This window comes from Narcine bancroftii, chromosome 4 (assembly GCF_036971445.1).
Source record: "Narcine bancroftii isolate sNarBan1 chromosome 4, sNarBan1.hap1, whole genome shotgun sequence".
In the NCBI taxonomy this organism is placed as follows: domain Eukaryota; kingdom Metazoa; phylum Chordata; class Chondrichthyes; order Torpediniformes; family Narcinidae; genus Narcine; species Narcine bancroftii.
Window position 1 is genome coordinate 242,037,127 of NC_091472.1, and position 16,898 is coordinate 242,054,024.

The 16,898-nt window shown below is 41.4% G+C and overlaps 1 protein-coding gene across 8 annotated transcripts in view; it reads right to left on the minus strand.

Moving 5' to 3' along the window:
• Positions 1–16,898, minus strand: part of kcnh3 (potassium voltage-gated channel, subfamily H (eag-related), member 3) — a 698,780-nt gene that overhangs the window by 135,396 nt on the left and 546,486 nt on the right. For all 8 annotated transcript variants that reach the window (XM_069934512.1, XM_069934516.1, XM_069934515.1 and 5 more), the window contains 2 exons: positions 16,241–16,525; positions 1,413–1,612 (listed from right to left, as the gene is read on the minus strand). In XM_069934512.1, the coding sequence (XP_069790613.1) occupies positions 1,413–1,612; positions 16,241–16,525 (485 nt within the window). The remainder of the gene's footprint in view (positions 1–1,412; positions 1,613–16,240; positions 16,526–16,898) is intronic.

Consider the following 16,898-nt stretch of genomic DNA (forward strand, 5'->3'; position numbering starts at 1 on the left):
GTAGTAGAGGGTGACTGGTCGTGTCTCTAGTCCAGAAAGAAACAAAGATCTTTAAGACCTCTGTCTGGGGAATGGAGGTATAAAGGGACTGGATATACATTGTGAAATTAGGCTGTCCAGTTTGAGGAATCTGAAGTTATTGAAGAGATGGAGGGCATGTGAAGTATTGGAGATGTAGATGGGGAGGTATTGGGCCAAGGGAGAAAGGATAAAGTCAAGGTAAGATTTCATAAAGAGGACCAACCAGGGTTATTTTCCGAATGCCAGTCATGAAGCTGACAAAGAACCACACTTATAACCTGGTCCAGCTAATCATGGTCAGCCATAGGTGGCTTCAGAATACGATGAAGTAAATTAACAAAAAAGTGTTTATTACAGCATGGTAGAAATCAATTCTGGACTTTGAAACCAGTGCTGACCAACCCCATCTGTTTTGGGAGGGAGGGAGGAAACTGAAGCACCCAGGGACAACACACACAGACATAGGGAACAGATACAAACTCCTTCCAGCCAGCGGCAGATTTGAACCTATATTGCTGGTGCTGAAATAGTGTTGCACTAATTGAAAGAATGTTGCTGGGGGCATTGGCTATTATTGGATATAGAAAGTGGTTGTGACTGCTGCAAATGTGATTCATGGCAGGTAAAGCAGTATGACTGATTTCACTCAAAAGTCATCCTGTTCCAGGAAAATAAATTAAATTCCATTTATACAGTGTTGAGTAAAACATCATCATTGTTGAATTCCTGACAAATAAATATTATAACTGAATTTAATACTCTTATTTAACACTGCATATACAGTGAAACCTTGTTAGAACGCGATTTGTTAATCCGTGGAATTGTTTATAGCGCAGGTGTCTGTGGACCCCAAACATTGATTTTAGGAGCCAAACTAACAGTGACTAACAGCCACAAACTCAAAAATGGATTCTTATAACTCATTTACAGGATGTGTATGTTCATATGTGGGGTTTAAAGGTCCTAAAGGTCTTATTATAGGGTTTGAATCACAGCATTCTGTTTTCCTGTTTCTTGAATCATTACATCTGTTCCACGGCTCAGCTGTAACGCAGTATGAAATCTTGGACCCTGTGGTTCTAACGAGGTTTTACTGTACCTTTTTATTTCTCCTTGTGGCTCAATGACCACGTTCCTTGTTCTCACCACACTGGGCAAGAGTTTATGAACAGGTGCTCTGGCTGTGCTAACTGTCTACAATGAAATTACATGCTGCAAAACAAATGATTGATTAATCAAATGGATTGGTAGACAAAGAGCTTACTAATAGAGATGGGGAGAAACAAGTAGCCTGATTATTGTTGGCATCTTGTTACACTCCCATCAACTCTTCAGTTATTGAACATCCAGTAAGCCCAGTGTTTATAGGAGATACTATTAGAAATCTGTACCTCATTTGCATCAATACCACTATTCACCGACCACGTGGTTTGGAAACATTCCAGCATTCGCTGTTTCAGCTGCTTTGGGAGTCGATGAACTCGTATGAAATCCTTCAAGTCTTTTGTCCTGGTGTGGTATAAAGATCGTCGGGAATACATTCGCTGGATGATTGCAGTCACATTTCCAAATACTACTGCGTGCATGAGAGCTGTGGAAGGAACAGAGTGTCAAGTTAAATATGAAGCTGTCTTTTTAACAATAAGAATGTAGATACTGTTCAAGGGCTATTCTTCCAATATTTTTATATTCTTACTAGCCTGACAGACAGATATACTTGTGAGGTCTCATATTAATAGCACAATTATGTGATTATTTTTCATAATGCTCATTGGTTTGCTAATATGAGATCCCATCTGCGCATGTGCAGCCAGCTCATCTGTTTGACTTGCAGCACAGGGGCCATTTTGAGTGCCAACAAAAGGTCAAAAAAAGTCAGTAAATCGTGTTTAAGACGATCTGACCAACGTATGGAGGCTGGGTGTGAACCCCAGGGAGGCTCTCCCTCGAAGGAGGTGAGCAAAAAGTGATCCAGGGCAGCTGGTGGGAGGTTTCCTGGCCCTGAGCTGGGGGAGGAGCTCAGTAAAGAAGCCTCAAGCTTATAGATCTCCTACAGTGCAACTGAAGCACCAAAGAACCAGTGGGTCTGCCAGTGAGCAGTCAAACCGCTGAGAAGCAGCAATGCTGACCTACCTCTGTTAGGAGGAAAGTTGATCTACCTCTGTTGGGGGTGGGATCAGGCAACAGCGGCCTACGCTCGTGAAGGGTGGGGCCCAAGTCTGGCTGCACTGACCTAGCTTTGCTGAAGTTGGGGTCTGACGTATCTGGCAGTGATAAAGAAATGCTGCTGCAGGAGGCGAACTCATTGAGGGCATGCCTCCTCAGTTCTAGTGGCAATGAAGAGGCGGTGCCTTCACTTAGTAAGACAAGGCCTAGCCACTCTACAACCCGCTCATCCACCCACTTGACAGGCGAGGCTGACCACCAGCCACACAAAAAGCCTTAGATAAGGCAATTTAAGTGTCTCTGATTCACAGGCACCCTCTCGATCAGGGCCTGTCACAAAAGCCTGTCGAAATGCAGAGCCTACGACCGACGAGGAGATCTTGCTAAGACTGGACAAAGTTGGAAGGCATGATAACAGCAATCATGAATAAACCACAAGCGCCTTCTGAACAGGGGGGAGGAATCTTATTTCCAATATGAATGGGACAAGGGAGAGCCTGAGGGGCCAGACATGGAAATAGAGTCCCCTAACCCCCAATACAACTACTCCCATTGATTGGGTTAAGAGAAAAGTTCCATCAATTGCAGCAAAATTTTAATTACCAAGGACATTGGGTAACCCCTCGATGAAGAACTTGCAGGGTCAATATCTTATCTGGTATCTTATGTCTTCGAAGAGACAGTGCTAGAGGACGCTATTTAAAAAAAACCCCTACCCAGCCAATTGCCCTTTGCTGGATGTATCAAAAGTGAACCGTACAATTTGAAACAATTTGAACGTCCCCACGAGAGCCAAGGACACGAAGCTGCAGAGATTAAAGGGCTCTCTGGTTAAAGGTATCACTGCGTTTGCCCAGACACTGTCATCAGATATAACAGAGACACATCAAGATGCGCTGGGGTTGCTCTCCCATGCCAATTACAAACTGAATGCCTTCCAGGAGGAGCTGATAAAGCCTGATCTAAATGTTTGGTATGCTCATTTACGTAATCCCATTAATTCTGTCACTAAATTTCTCTTTGGTGATGATCTGAGTAAACAGGTGAAGGATCTGAACGAGCAGCAGAAGGCAGCAGCTGGAGTGGTCAGAGGCTCGAGAGTACAGGCAAGAACAACAGCAATGTTTCATCCCTATCGCAGGTGTGCGGGGGATTTTAAGAGAGGATATCCCTTTTAGGCGACACCACCACGCAGGCATATTTTAGGGCAATGCCCTCTGTGTAGACAGTGGCAACAGAATTTTCCTGCCCAAAGCTCTTTGCAGAGGTCGAGTCAAATTGCACACCCATGCTGGCCCACCTATAGACAGCTGAGAGCATTTTCTAATTAAGATGATAAAGTTGTGGGCGGTCGATTAACAATGTTCTTTAGCCAATGGTGTAATCTTCCTGGTGAGGCAGAGCTTTACATCCACGTTGTCCAAATAATTTACTGAAGTCGATGTGCTCAGTGTGGCTTTCTCTACATTGGTGAGACCAAACTCAGATTGGGTGACTGCTTCACCGAACACCTACGTTCAATTTGTGACTCTAAATCTGAGATTCCTCCAGCCCAATGATTTTACCTTCCTTCTCCATTCTTACAGTGACACGTCTGTCCTTGGCCTTATTCATTTTCAAGTGAGGCTAAATGTAAACTTGAGGAACATACTCCACCTGGGTAGTCTTAAACTGAATAGCATGAACATTGAGTTTTCTTATTTTAGGTAACCCCAGACCTCCCGTGTCTCCAAAATTTCAAATTTCTCTTTCTAACTTTTTCTCCCCTCCTCAATGGTTTCTCCCTCACACCTCCTGTCCGACCACCTCTGGGCCCCTCCCCAGCCGCTTTCCTCCTTTAAATAGATATAATTTCACCTCTTCTAGATTAGTCCTGATAGAGGGTTCAGACACAAAATGTTTGCTGTTTATTTCTACCCAAGGATGCTGTCTGACCTGTTGAGTTTCTGCATCAGTTCTTTGTCTGCTGGATATTCCACAATCTGCAGATTTTGTGGTCCTCTCCTCCATATTCAGGTTTGTAGTTTTTCAATTTTTAAATTTAGACATACAGCACTGTAGCAGGCCAATTCGGCCCTAAGAGTCTGTGCTGTTTAATTTACACCCCATTAACTGACATCACGGTACACTACAGACTCACAAATTCTTCTTATGTTGCCTTTGAAGAAATGTCCATCCACAAGAGCTCCTGGGCCTTTTGTGGGCAGCCTCCAAGAAGCTTCCAAGACCCTGCCACCGGTCTCTCCAATTAAATTCACTGCTAGTCACCCTTAAAATGAAGCAGTCTCTCCAAGTGACCTCCACTGTTAGTTACAATCAAAATGAAGCACTTTATTTCCCAAAAAGACCCTCCTGGCACAGGTCTGTTATATAGTCAGGATAATGTGAACTATTTTATAACCGCGTAAGAATACTACCTTCTCTCTGTTGTAATTGTAGTGCACTACTGTGGGGCGTAAATATATGTTTATGTGCGAGTGTGAACAGTTTCCTGAGATGGTGGAAGATATCAGTAAGTAAAATCTCTTTTGTTATTTGAATCTTGCATCTTTAAGTTATTTAAGAAGCCTCCCAAGTATCACAGAGACATAACATGGTGGCAGCAGTATAAGAGAACAAGAATGAAGCCATTCAATTGATTGTAAGTCACTGAAATGTGAAGGGGAAGAAGAGAAAAAAAAATTACTGGAAAAATTGGCTGGAGCAACAGCAGTTCACCCAGTGATGGACGGGGAGGCTGAAGACATTGTTGAATCATTTAAAAAGTTTCAGCAGAAGGACAATTTAGCATTCAAAAGCTATTTTAAAAATGCAACAGCAGAGGAGAAGGTCCGTTATCTACTTCTCCGGACAGGGGAGCGAAGCCTTGACTTATTTAATAGCTGAGAGTTACAGAGGTGGAGAAAAATGATCCAGAGCAGATATGTGCAAAGTTTGCTTCTCACCTTGAACCCAGGTCTAATGATAGAATTAAATGCTATGAAGTTCAAGCTTAATGCAAGAGACTGATGAAACTGTTGATAACTTGCTCTCTAGACTAAAAATTGTTGCTGCAAAATGCAGATTTAAGGATATAGAGGAAAGATTAGTTGATCATCTAATATGGGGGAGTGGTAATATGAGAGAAATGTCCACCCCAGTGCAAAAGTCTCATAGGGAAGGATAGCCGAAGCTAATAGACACAGCCAAAGCCTTTGAAGCCACAGGGATGCAAATGAAATCCCTATCTATGCAGACCCACCTACAGCAAAGAGAAGGAAGGGTTGATGCTATAAAGAACACAAGGATCCAAATACAGAGAACAATCCAGAACAAGCCTGCCATATTTAACCTAAAGGTGAAACTGGATACTGGATCACAAAACAATGTCCTTCCACTCAGACTCTACCACCAGATGTTGCTAGAGAACATAATAAAAGACAGTGCATTGGAAACAGCAAATGTCACATTAATGGTCTATGGTGGACCCATGATCAAGCAGCTATGAAGAGCCAAGATCAATGGCTGCCATAAGGGAAAGATCATCTTCTGTGCGTTCTGCGTGGCAGTTGCAGATGAACCAGCAATTCTAGGTATGGATAGCTGCTGGGAGTTGGAATTGATCTCTGTCAATTATGAGATCCAGATTAAGAAGATATCCAAAGGGATCAACAGGCCATGGCACACAATGGGAGCAGACTTGTTCACCGAGAATCAAGAGTGGTAATTATTAGTAGCCTGTTACTACTTGAGGTTTCCATTCATCAAAAGGATGAAAGACCTGATAGCGTCAAGTATCACCTCAGAAATAAGAGCATTCTTTGCTGAATTAGGAATACCCGAGCAAATAATATATGACAATGAAACACAGTTCACTTTACAAGAATTCAGAAAGCTGGCTGCAGAGTATGGGTTTGTTATCACTACATCATCCCCATACTACCCCAAAGGTCATGGGTTAATTGAAAGACAAGGGCAAACTATGAAACACCCACTAGTTAATGTTGTGAAAGAAAAGAAGACCCAGACCGAGCTCTTCTTTCATTTCGAGCAACACCTTTAAGGACTCACATAAAGTCCCCGGCAGAACTTCTAAATGGCAGGAGATATAAAACAACTCAGCCAAGCAAAATACATCCTCTAAAAGACCAGGAGGAAACAAGAAGAAGACGGGCTGACAGGCAAGAATAAGGACACCAGCATTATAACAAACAGGCACAAACATTGCCAGAACTGTTCAGAGGGCAGCATGTGCATATTCAAGAGCTGATGTTGAAAACATGGACCCCAGCAAAGGTCATCAGAGAAGCTGAGACACCAAAATGATACATTGTCGAGACAGACTCTTGCAATCAGCTGAGGAGCAAAGCCTGCAACACCAATATCAAGTGAGATATCAAGTGAAGAAACCACAACTACTAAAACTGAAACATCAACACAGCAGTTGTCAGGTGAAGCACAACAAGCTACATCACCTACACGTGAATCAGCAACAAGAGTCCAATGGTCGCAGCCAAATCCACAAGATGGCGAAGCAACATACTGCCAGCAGTGTGATATCGATAAGAACTATTTAAAAATAGTTGTGTAAATAAACTAGTGTACAAGTTCAGTTACTTAAGTTGTACTGGAAAGAAAGTGATAAAGAACACTAACTTTTTCTTTATCTTGAGAAGGAAGGATGTTATATATTGAGGATAATGTGAACTATTTTGTAACCGCGCAAGAATACACCCTTCTCACTATAGTAACTGTAGTGCACCACTGTGGGGTGAACTGTTTTCCTGAGATGCTAGAGGACATCGGTAAGTAAAGTTATCTTCTGTTATTTGAATCTTGCATCTCTAAGTTATTTAAGAAGCCTCCCAAGTAACACAGAGACATAACAAGGTCAATCCACCGAAAAGGCCCAGACATTCACAGAGCATACTTTGCTCTGAATTCCACAAAAAAAGCTGGCCACAAGAGCTGCTTCAACAACCTGTGTTCTCTTTAGCAGTCAGAATGGTTCTCCCTTGCAAAATCACAATGTCTTTGCAAATGCATCGAATTCTGGACAGACTGTGAAAAACCTTTCCTCAGTTCTTCCAATGTATTAATCTGTGTGGTGCTTGTGTGAAATGTTAAATGTTAACTGCGAGGATTCAGTCCCTCCTGTCTATACTGTCCCTTCCAGTGATAATCCCATTTTAATAAAATGGGAGCTCATAATGCCTGAATGTAAATATTTTGAAGTTGATTGCATACTGGCACAGTAAGTGAAAACAAAAAAAAAACTCAACAGTGGTGGAAATCTGGAATAAAAGGACATGATGGAAACCTGGAATAAGGGGACGTGCTGAGACCACGTCCGAGGCAGCATCTATGGAAAGAGAAACAGTCAATTTTGACTAAGGTCTTTACCTTGAAATATGTCCTTTTGCAGATGCTTCATGACCTGTAAGTGGCTTCCAAATGTTTCTTCCTAGAGTTTCAACTTTGCACAAGGTGCACCAGGCATCAATTATATTCAAATAATTACATATATGTGTTTCTTTATACTTACACAATAACGTAGGCATAATTGTGACCCTGCCGCATTAAAGGTGCGGGTGAGCGTTGGTGCCGAGAAATTTTTTTTTTAAGATTGGGTTTCATTCTCTCTGATCAAGATCCATTATTAGCAACTGATGACTTTAAATTCCATATTCTCTAAGTAGAAGCTCGATGTATTAAGCTTCACATTATCTACATTGGTTCTTAACATGACCGATGACTAAAATATTCTGGAACGAAAGTAAAGAATAAAGAGGATGAAGCATAGCATGGAGGTGCGACAGATTCGAGTAGAAAGGGTCAAGACGTGGAGAAAGATATGGACAAGCAAGAACATTTGCATTCTCAAAGTAGTGCAATAGAAGTAATCCAGATGATCTTAATTACCTTTACACTGGTTATGAAGGTTGGGGAAAACATCTTATGAAGGGTAGGGATGAAGAGAAATTTATGGTTTCGATACAAGTAATCTTTCTTTTTAAAATGCTGGTCTACTGGCATAAAATGAGAAGGAATTGTTTTATTTTCCGACACACCAAAGTTTAATAGAACTAATTTGTGAAAAGTAAAACAAATAGGATAAGCTTCTTCACTTTTATGGGACCAAATTCATTCGTGAGTATCTCTCATGTGACTCTTGTAACAGATTATGTTGGATTTAATATTGTATATAGGTATGTTTTAAAGGAGATAAATTGTGGCAGGTTTTTTTTTGTAGGTCACATATAAACACTTCAAAACAGATCTCATTTAAAATACTGGAGTTCTGCTCAAGCCAGACAGGCTTGACTCCGAGTGTCTTTGCAAAAGTTTTTGGGAGTACCTATAGAGTCTTCACAAATGGATTGTTGTTTTGGAAAGCAATACATGAAAGAACTCAGAGGATTAGATCCAGAGCCACAGGCTGTCTGAGTAGTAAAATGGTGTGTGTGTGTGTGTGTGTGTGTGTGTGTGTGTGTGTGTGTGTGTGTGTGTGTGTGTGTGTGTGTGTGTGTGAGAGAGAGAGAGAGAGAGAGAGAGAGAGAGAATTCTTTTCTACAGCTCAGCAGCAGCAGCTGGGACTGGAACAGGACAAGCTAGTAAGCTTGTGGAAAAACCCCATTTTGAAGATGGGTTGTGAGTTCTTAGTTCAGCCTGGTCAAAGCCCTTATGGTCCATACAAGAGGAGAGGACTGGCTACCTAAAGTTTCACTTGAAATAAGAGAAACAAAAAGGAACTCTCTGGTGACCTAAAAGAAAGAGGTTATCATCTGGAAAACCCTGAGGGGGCAAGTTTCTTTGGCAAGACACTGGAATGGCTGATTAAAAGGAATCAGTTTGTGTCCAGTGAACAACAAATCTCTCTCTGAGAACTGACAAGAACCTTCCTGAGAGGTAACCATTTACCTTTCAAGCACCAAAGCCTGATGAACTTCAAATGTTAAGCCTGCAACCAGTGAACTTGGAGGAGTGAGAAGTAAGATTGGACTGTGAATCAAAGAACTTTTCTGAACTTCCACACAAATTACATACATGTGTGCTTAGAATTAGAAGGGGGTTAGGTTAGTTAAGTTAATAGTAATAAGTTAAATGTTTTCATGTTTAAAGATAATTAAAAGCAACTTTTGTTTAAGTCACCATTTGTCCTGGTGAATTTCTGTTGCTGCTGGGTTTTGGGGTCCTCTGGTCCCATAACACTCTAGTATAATATGGAAGGAACATTTAATGGATCAGGTTCTGGAAATGTAGGGTGTGTATTGTTCATAGTGAACACAACATAACTTAAGAGTAATTATGGAAATAAATTGAATGGTCAAAACTTGAAGAGATAATTTTAGTGAATTGAACAGCGGTAGGTTGGAAAGGCAATTGCAAAGTCAAATTGATACACTGTAAAGAAACACATCCAAAATGGCTTGTCATGAAATTTTATAAAGTTTAGGCTTTGATCCAATACTCTTTCTAATGTTTATACACAAACTTGAGTCAGTGGTGGAACTAGAATGGTGTTGAATCCAGATGATGTGGAACATTGTGAAATAGAAGATGCCACGAAGGCAGTTTGTTGAAAAATGGTTTGTTGCTGAGCCAATGGAATGTAGTGTGAAGATACAAGTGGTAGACTTCATGAAAACCAATAGTGAAAGAGGCCACTCTAATCGGCCAGAATATGAAAAATGTAGAAGACAGTACTCAGATGTTTGTGGACATGAATTCTTAAAAAATATCAGGTCAAATTGTCAAACTGATATAATAAAGAGTGGGATTATAAATAGAGAAACAGTCTAAAAGACCCAAATAGTTCAGCACTTTCCAATACTTCCAGAGAAAATTGAGTAATTTTGATTTCCTGCCACTATAAGCAAATACACTATGACTGAAGTATCGCTTTATTCTGTAAAGACAAACATAATTCAATCTCTTTAGAGACTAGAATTTCTTTCATTGAATAAAATGAATTGAATCAAAGAAATTTAACAAAGAATTATATTCAAATGCCATTTGAAGTACAAAATCTGACTACTTTCAGGACTACTATAACTTTAATCTGCAATGTTTCTCATTTAGTTCTTATAGCACACAGAATAGAAGACTAAATATAAATTGTGTGTAAAATATATAAAATTTTCAAGTGCTGAGCAATGCTATGAAGTAGATTAAAAGAGACCTTGTCATTCTATGGAATGTTTCATAACCAAAAAAATCCAACAAGGTCTGTTGACAACTCTATGTAGTCTTTTTGTGTCCTGTGCATCGGCATCTCCATACTAGATAGTGATGTAACCAGTCAGAATGCTCTCCATGGAACCTCTAAAGACTTTTGCCAGTCTTTGGTGACATCCCAAATCTCTTTACGAAGTATAGCCACTGATGAGCCTTCTTCATGACTGTATCAACCTGGAAGCCCAGGACAGATCTTCAGACACCCAGGAATTTGAAGTTCTTAACCCTTTCCACCCTTAATGAGGACTGGTTTGTGTTCTCTTAATTTCCCCATTCTGAAGTCTACAATCAGTTCCTTGGTTTTGCTAATGTTGAGTGCAAGATTGTTGTTGCTACACCACTCAACTAGCTGAACCATCTCACTCTTGTATGCTTCCTCATTGCTGTCTGTGATTCTCCTGACAACCATGGTATCTTCAGCAAATTTGTAGTTTATTTTAGTTCATTTTATTTGTATAGCACATTTAAAGCAACTCAAATTGACCAAAGTGCTGTACAGATCATAAATTACATCTTAACTTAAGCAGCTATTTGAAGAGCAGTGTATGTTTGGGGGCTACTATTGTGAAGGCACAATCTCCTGAGTTTGTGATTTGAGTGCAGAACAACCAAGTGGCCTAAATTGGCTGATCTGAGGGGTTTTGAAGCAGAGTAGGCATTAGGTGATGTAGGAGGGGGCTAGACAATTAAGGGCTTTGTAAACAAAATTTACCCTAAGTCGTACTGGCAACCAGTGAAGGGAGGCCAGAATAAGGGTGATATGGTCCCTTTTCTTGGCTCCTGTCAGGAGCCTTGCTGCTGCATTATGAACCAGTTCCAGTTGGGATAATGATGACTTACTAATTCCCGTATATAAATAGAGTAATCTAAATGGGAGAAAATGAGGGTGTGGATAACTTTCTTGAGGTCTTTCAGTGCCAGGAATGATTTGCTTGATTGTTGGGCTTCAGGGGGAGATACAGCTGGGTGTCATCAGCATAGTAGAGGAGATGCTGTGTTTTTGGATGATATGGCCAAGGGGAAGCATGTATAAAGAGAAGAGAATGGGGATCAGAATAGACCCTTGTGGGACCCCGCAGGAAAGCGTAGCAGACGAGGATGAAAATTTGCCCACGTTGACTGAGAAAGTCCTAAACCTGAGATGAGATTTAAAACCAGTTCAGGGCTATGCCATCAACACCAACCCTCTGCCGGAGGAGATCTATTAAAATAGTGTAAAAACACACAAATACTGGAGAAATTCAGCAGGTCAAACAGTGCCTTTATGCTGCAAAGGTGAAGGTACATCTCCAACGTATCGGGGTCCTTGATGAAGGGCTCAAGCCTGAAACATTGGTAATGTATCTTCACCTTTGATACATAAAGGCACTGTTTGACCAGCTGTGTTTCTCCAGCATTTGTGTGTTTTTTCACTTAACCACGGTGTCAACAGAATCCTTTGTTTTACCTATTAAAATAGTGTGATCCACTGTATCAAATACTTCATTAAGGTCTAGGAGAATTAGAATGGCGGAGCTCCCTGAATCAGTGGCGAGGAGTAGGTAATTGTATACTCTTAGTAAGGTTGACTCTAAGCTATGGTGGGCCTTACAACTTGACTGGAATTTTTTGGATATGTTGTTTTGGCGTAGGTGGGTCCTTTTGAGGACCTTTGACAGGAATGGAAGTTTAGAAACTGGTCTGTAATTTTTGGGTGTGGTGGGATCTAGGTTGGGTTTTTTCAGGAACATAGCACACTTGAAACTAATTGGAACAGTCCCGGTGGCTAAGGAATTGTTAACAATAGACAGGATGCTGGAACCAGTGTATCAAGAACATCCCTCAGGAGGGGAGTAGGATCAGTTTCATTGGCAAACACAATATTTCTAAGGGTGGGCAGTGTGATTGGGCTGAAATGGTTCAGGATGGATGAACAGAGCTGTGGTACAGTTAGATTGTGGGTGGAGGGGGTAAATGTTGGTTCTGATGTTCTTGACTTTGTTTATGAAGAATTTTAAAAATTCTTCGCATTTGGTAAGGGAAGCATCAGAGTTGGTGTTAGGTGTGGGACCAATGATTGAGTTGACAGTATTTGGGAGTTATTAGAAATTAGGTTGCCAAAATATTTTGTTCTTTTGGCCTTTAATGTTTCTTGGTATGTGTGCAGGTTGTTTTTTCAGAATTGAGGGAAATTTGTAGTTTGTCTTGCTTCCACTTATGTTCGGCTATCCTGCAACCCTTCCTCAGGGCTTTGGTGGTATTATTGAGCCAAGGTGCAGCTTGAGCTTAGGTTTTTTTCTCATTGAGTGGGGCTACAGCATTCAGGATAGAAGAACAGGTGGTATTAAATAGGGAAGAAAATCTCCCTGTGTCGAGGTGGGGAAGGGGGCGCCTTCATGGTGGTAGTACCTGGCGTATAGGAAGACTAGATTTGTTTGGGAAGCAACAATGTAAATGGCATTTGATTTGTGTCCAGCCTCACAGTTATGGGTGTAGAGTGAACAGAGCAGTGGGCTAAGCATGCATCCTTGAGGTGCACCTGTGTTGATTGTCATTGAGGAGGAGATGTTGTTTCTGATGAGGAAGTCAAGGATCCAGAGCAGATTGGGATGCAGGGGCCCAGGCTTTGGAGCTTGGCCTGTACTGAGAGCATGATGGTGTTGAAAGCTGAGCTATAGTCGATGAAGAGTAGCCTGTTGCACTTGTTGCTGTTGTCCAGGTGATCTAGAACTGAGTAAAGATCCAATGACATTGCATCTGCTGTGGAGCGATTGTGACAGTAGGCAAATTGCAGTGGGTCCAGATCTCCACTTGGGTAAGAGTTAATTCTGGCCATGACCAACTTTTCAAAGTATTTCATCACAGTAGATGGGAGGGCCACTGGACGATAGTCATTGAGGCAGCTCCCTCTGCTCTTCCTGGGCACTGGGATGACTGATGCTCTTTTGAAGCTGGTGGGAAGCTCTGATTGCAAAATGTCCATGAACACTGCCTAGTTAGTTGTTCAGATTTTCAGTACCCTGCCGGTATGCCATTAGGGCCTGACAGCTAGCAAGGGTTCACCCTCTTGAAGAATGTTCTGATGTTGACTTCAGAAATGGATATCACAGGGTCATCAGCTTCTCCAGGGATTCTTATTGATACCTTTGACTCCTAAGGGCACTGCGAGACCAGCTGAGTTCCTCCTGTATTTCTTTGTTTTTACTACAGTCTCAGTGTTTCACTCCATTCAGTTGCTCCACTGCAAACCCTGAAGAGGTTCTCCTCCCCTCTTCGAAGGGAGTTTTGTGATTGTCTCTCTCAGTGTACACCATCTGCACTCACTGCTGCTCTCAAGCTCTTTGGCCATGTTCTCATCCAGACTCACTTCCACAGCCATGTGTCTTTCCTGGCTACTTGTTTCCTTCGCTATTTAGTGGCATGTGGATTCCAGGGCTCTCAGTTTGACCCCCACCAGGGGTACCTGCTCTGTATTGACTCCTGCTCTCTTCGCTTTTCACCGTATCCTATAGACCTCCCTCACCTCAATGTAAGGATATGAGTGGACCCTTGCTCTCTCGCTACCACAGCTCTGTACCTCATTCTCTATGACCTGCCGTGGACCTCTTCTACATTTCATCTTCTGACGGATCCACACATTCAACCATTGGTTCTCCATTCACCTAGCTGGACCTGGCAGCCTACAGATTGAGCCTCCAACGCGAATTCTCACCCTGACTCCAGCAGCCAAGACAAAGCCTTTGACGTGAGCTCTTACCAGGCCCTTGTGGCCCACAGGACTGAGCCTGCATTGCTAACTCTCTCTCCCTGTTCCCTTTCACCCTCCAACCCTCCCATCCCTCCATTGGATCTTTCCTATGCTCCACTTCCTGGATCTACCCCATCCTCATCACCCCCAACACTCACCACCCCAATGACTTCCCTTCCAACCACTGCCTTGTCTTTTCTGGCCTTCCCCTATCAGAGGCAGAATGCTCTGTTCTCAGAAGAGGCCTCTCCTTCATCCCATTTCATCCACACCTCAATGAGTTTCGCACACACCATGATGCCAAACTCATCTACCGTCGGCTCAATCTCAGTGCCCATTTCTCCCAGCAGGATGATCTATCCCTTACTGCAGAACTCTTTACCCACCTGAAACCCTTTACCTCCTCCTCCTAGACACCTCATTCCAACCTTCTGCCTGCTCTTGACCATTATATTAACCTTTTAATTCAGGTGCCAGCCTGGTTTTTAACTCATACCTGAAGAAGGACTCAATCGGTCATATACTTCCTTCAATTTAATGCAGTTTCCAGTGTTCACAAAATCGGAGAAAACAACACAGATTGTGTGGCTGCTTTCCAGAACACCTGCGTTCAGTCCATAAGAGTAATGCTGAGCTCTCAGTTCGTTCCTTTAATTCTCCATTCTCTCACCTTCCATGAAAGCTTAATGTATTCTGAAGAACAGTATCTTATATTTTGAATAGCTATGTTACAACCTTGCCAGCATAACATCTGAATTTAACAAATTCAGATAAGCAGCCTTTAAACTATCAATGTGAAATGTTAATTCTCTTTTCTTGCTTGAGGTTGCTTGACTGATTGAGTGTTTTGAGCATTCCGTTTTATTTTGGATATCCAATAACTGCTGTAATCTATACCTCAATGTGCCAGTGCTGTTCTTTTCATTCTACTTTTCTGTTCTCATTTGTTTTGTGCTACTTACATCTCCCCCAGCTGCGACTCACAAGCCACAACCACCTCACTTATTCTTTGCCTCCACGCAATCACAAGCATTCTCTTTGTTCTCTCCACACCTTCACCTTCTCTATCTAAACCATTAATACTGTTACTTTCCTCATAGATACTCTTCAGTACTTGGACCATTTTGTTTTTATGTTTGGTTTACAACATCAGCTGTTCTGTGCTTTTGGAATCATCCCGTTTGGAATGATTGCAAAAAAAATCCTGCTGATGAACTGAAATAGTATTCAGAAACAGTCTAGAACTTTAAAATCCTTGTCAATGATCAACATCTATTCATAAAGTGTGAAGAGAAAAGGATCTGAAAATTCATCTTTAATACTGGGACCAGCTAACATCTGAGTCATCCCCGTTTAAAAGCAATTTATCTCCAATATCTTCCATTTCTGAAAAAAGATTTATTGATCTGTAATTTCCCTGTTTCTTCCTTTGCAGTTCTGCTTGGCCCACTAAATTACAGCACTTTTATTTTGTTTTTTTTAAATAAATCTCAAAAAGCTTCAGTTCTAAATCAATATGAGATGGGGAAAATTTCAGATTTATTGTTATACGTAAAATCACATGCAACCTCAAGATTCCTTTTTCTTGCGGGCATGGCAGAATTACCATTAATCGGTAAAGCAAAAAATAAACTGTACACACAGTGTAAAAAGCTGTAAACAGATAACAAATGTAAACAAACTGCAATACAGAGAAAATAAAAAGAAAATCAATAAAGTGTGCAAGTCAGAGTCCTTAAATGAGTCCCTGATTGAGTTTGTTGTTGAGGAGTCTGATGGTGGAGGGGTAGCAGCTGTTCCTGGACCTGGTCGTGTGAGTCTTGTGGCACCTTAGCTCTTTCCTGATGGCAGCAATGAGAACAGAGCATGTGTGGGGTGGCAAAGTCTTTGATAATTGCTGCTGCTCTCCCACAGCAATATTCCCTGTAGATACACTCAATAGTGGAGAGGGTTTTGCCTGTGATGTTCTGGGCTGTGCTCATTGCTATAATTAAATTATCATTGCCAATATGAAACCAAAGTAATTGAAATTAACTCTGGTGATCTTTGAGCACCTTGGATGGAAAGAAAAGCATGTTCCATTTGTATTGAAATAGATTGCAAACCTACCTCCTATGAGCATGGTGCAAATGGAGAAAATTTTCTCAGCATCTGTATTAGCTGACACATTCCCAAAACCAACACTGGTTAGGCTGCTGAGTGCAAAGTAGAGCGAAGTGATGTAGGAGCTTCGGATTGAGGGACCTCCAAGCAATTCAAGAGTGGAGCTGTTACCTCCAGGGCTTCTGTTAATAGAAGTGGCCTGAATTGTAGAGTTCATGGTGGTGGAGGCACTCAGTGCAGAGACAGATACATACGGAGTTCCCAAACGCTTTGCCAATTCGTGAAGCCAACCTGAAAGAAATAATGTGCATTATTAAATTTATTTATCTCTAAAAACTGAAGAAAAAAATAATTTGTTATGGGAAATATTGCAACTTTGCACTAAGGAGATTTATCATGAATGTTTTAATTATATTGTAATAGTAAAGGGGGAAATCGAAGGATAACCATGTCTTCATTACTCTTAATATTTGTTCTTGTTTCTGCAGTTCAGAATTGCTGTACCTTGCTATCATAGGCACTTTTCGAGAAAAGAATTGAACATTCAACTTTCTTAACACCCAAAAATCATCAAAATTCATCTCTTCTAGCAACTGGAGCATTCACATAAATGATTAAAAAAAACATCTTTTTTGCAGGAATGCTGAAGCTGGGGGCGGGGGGG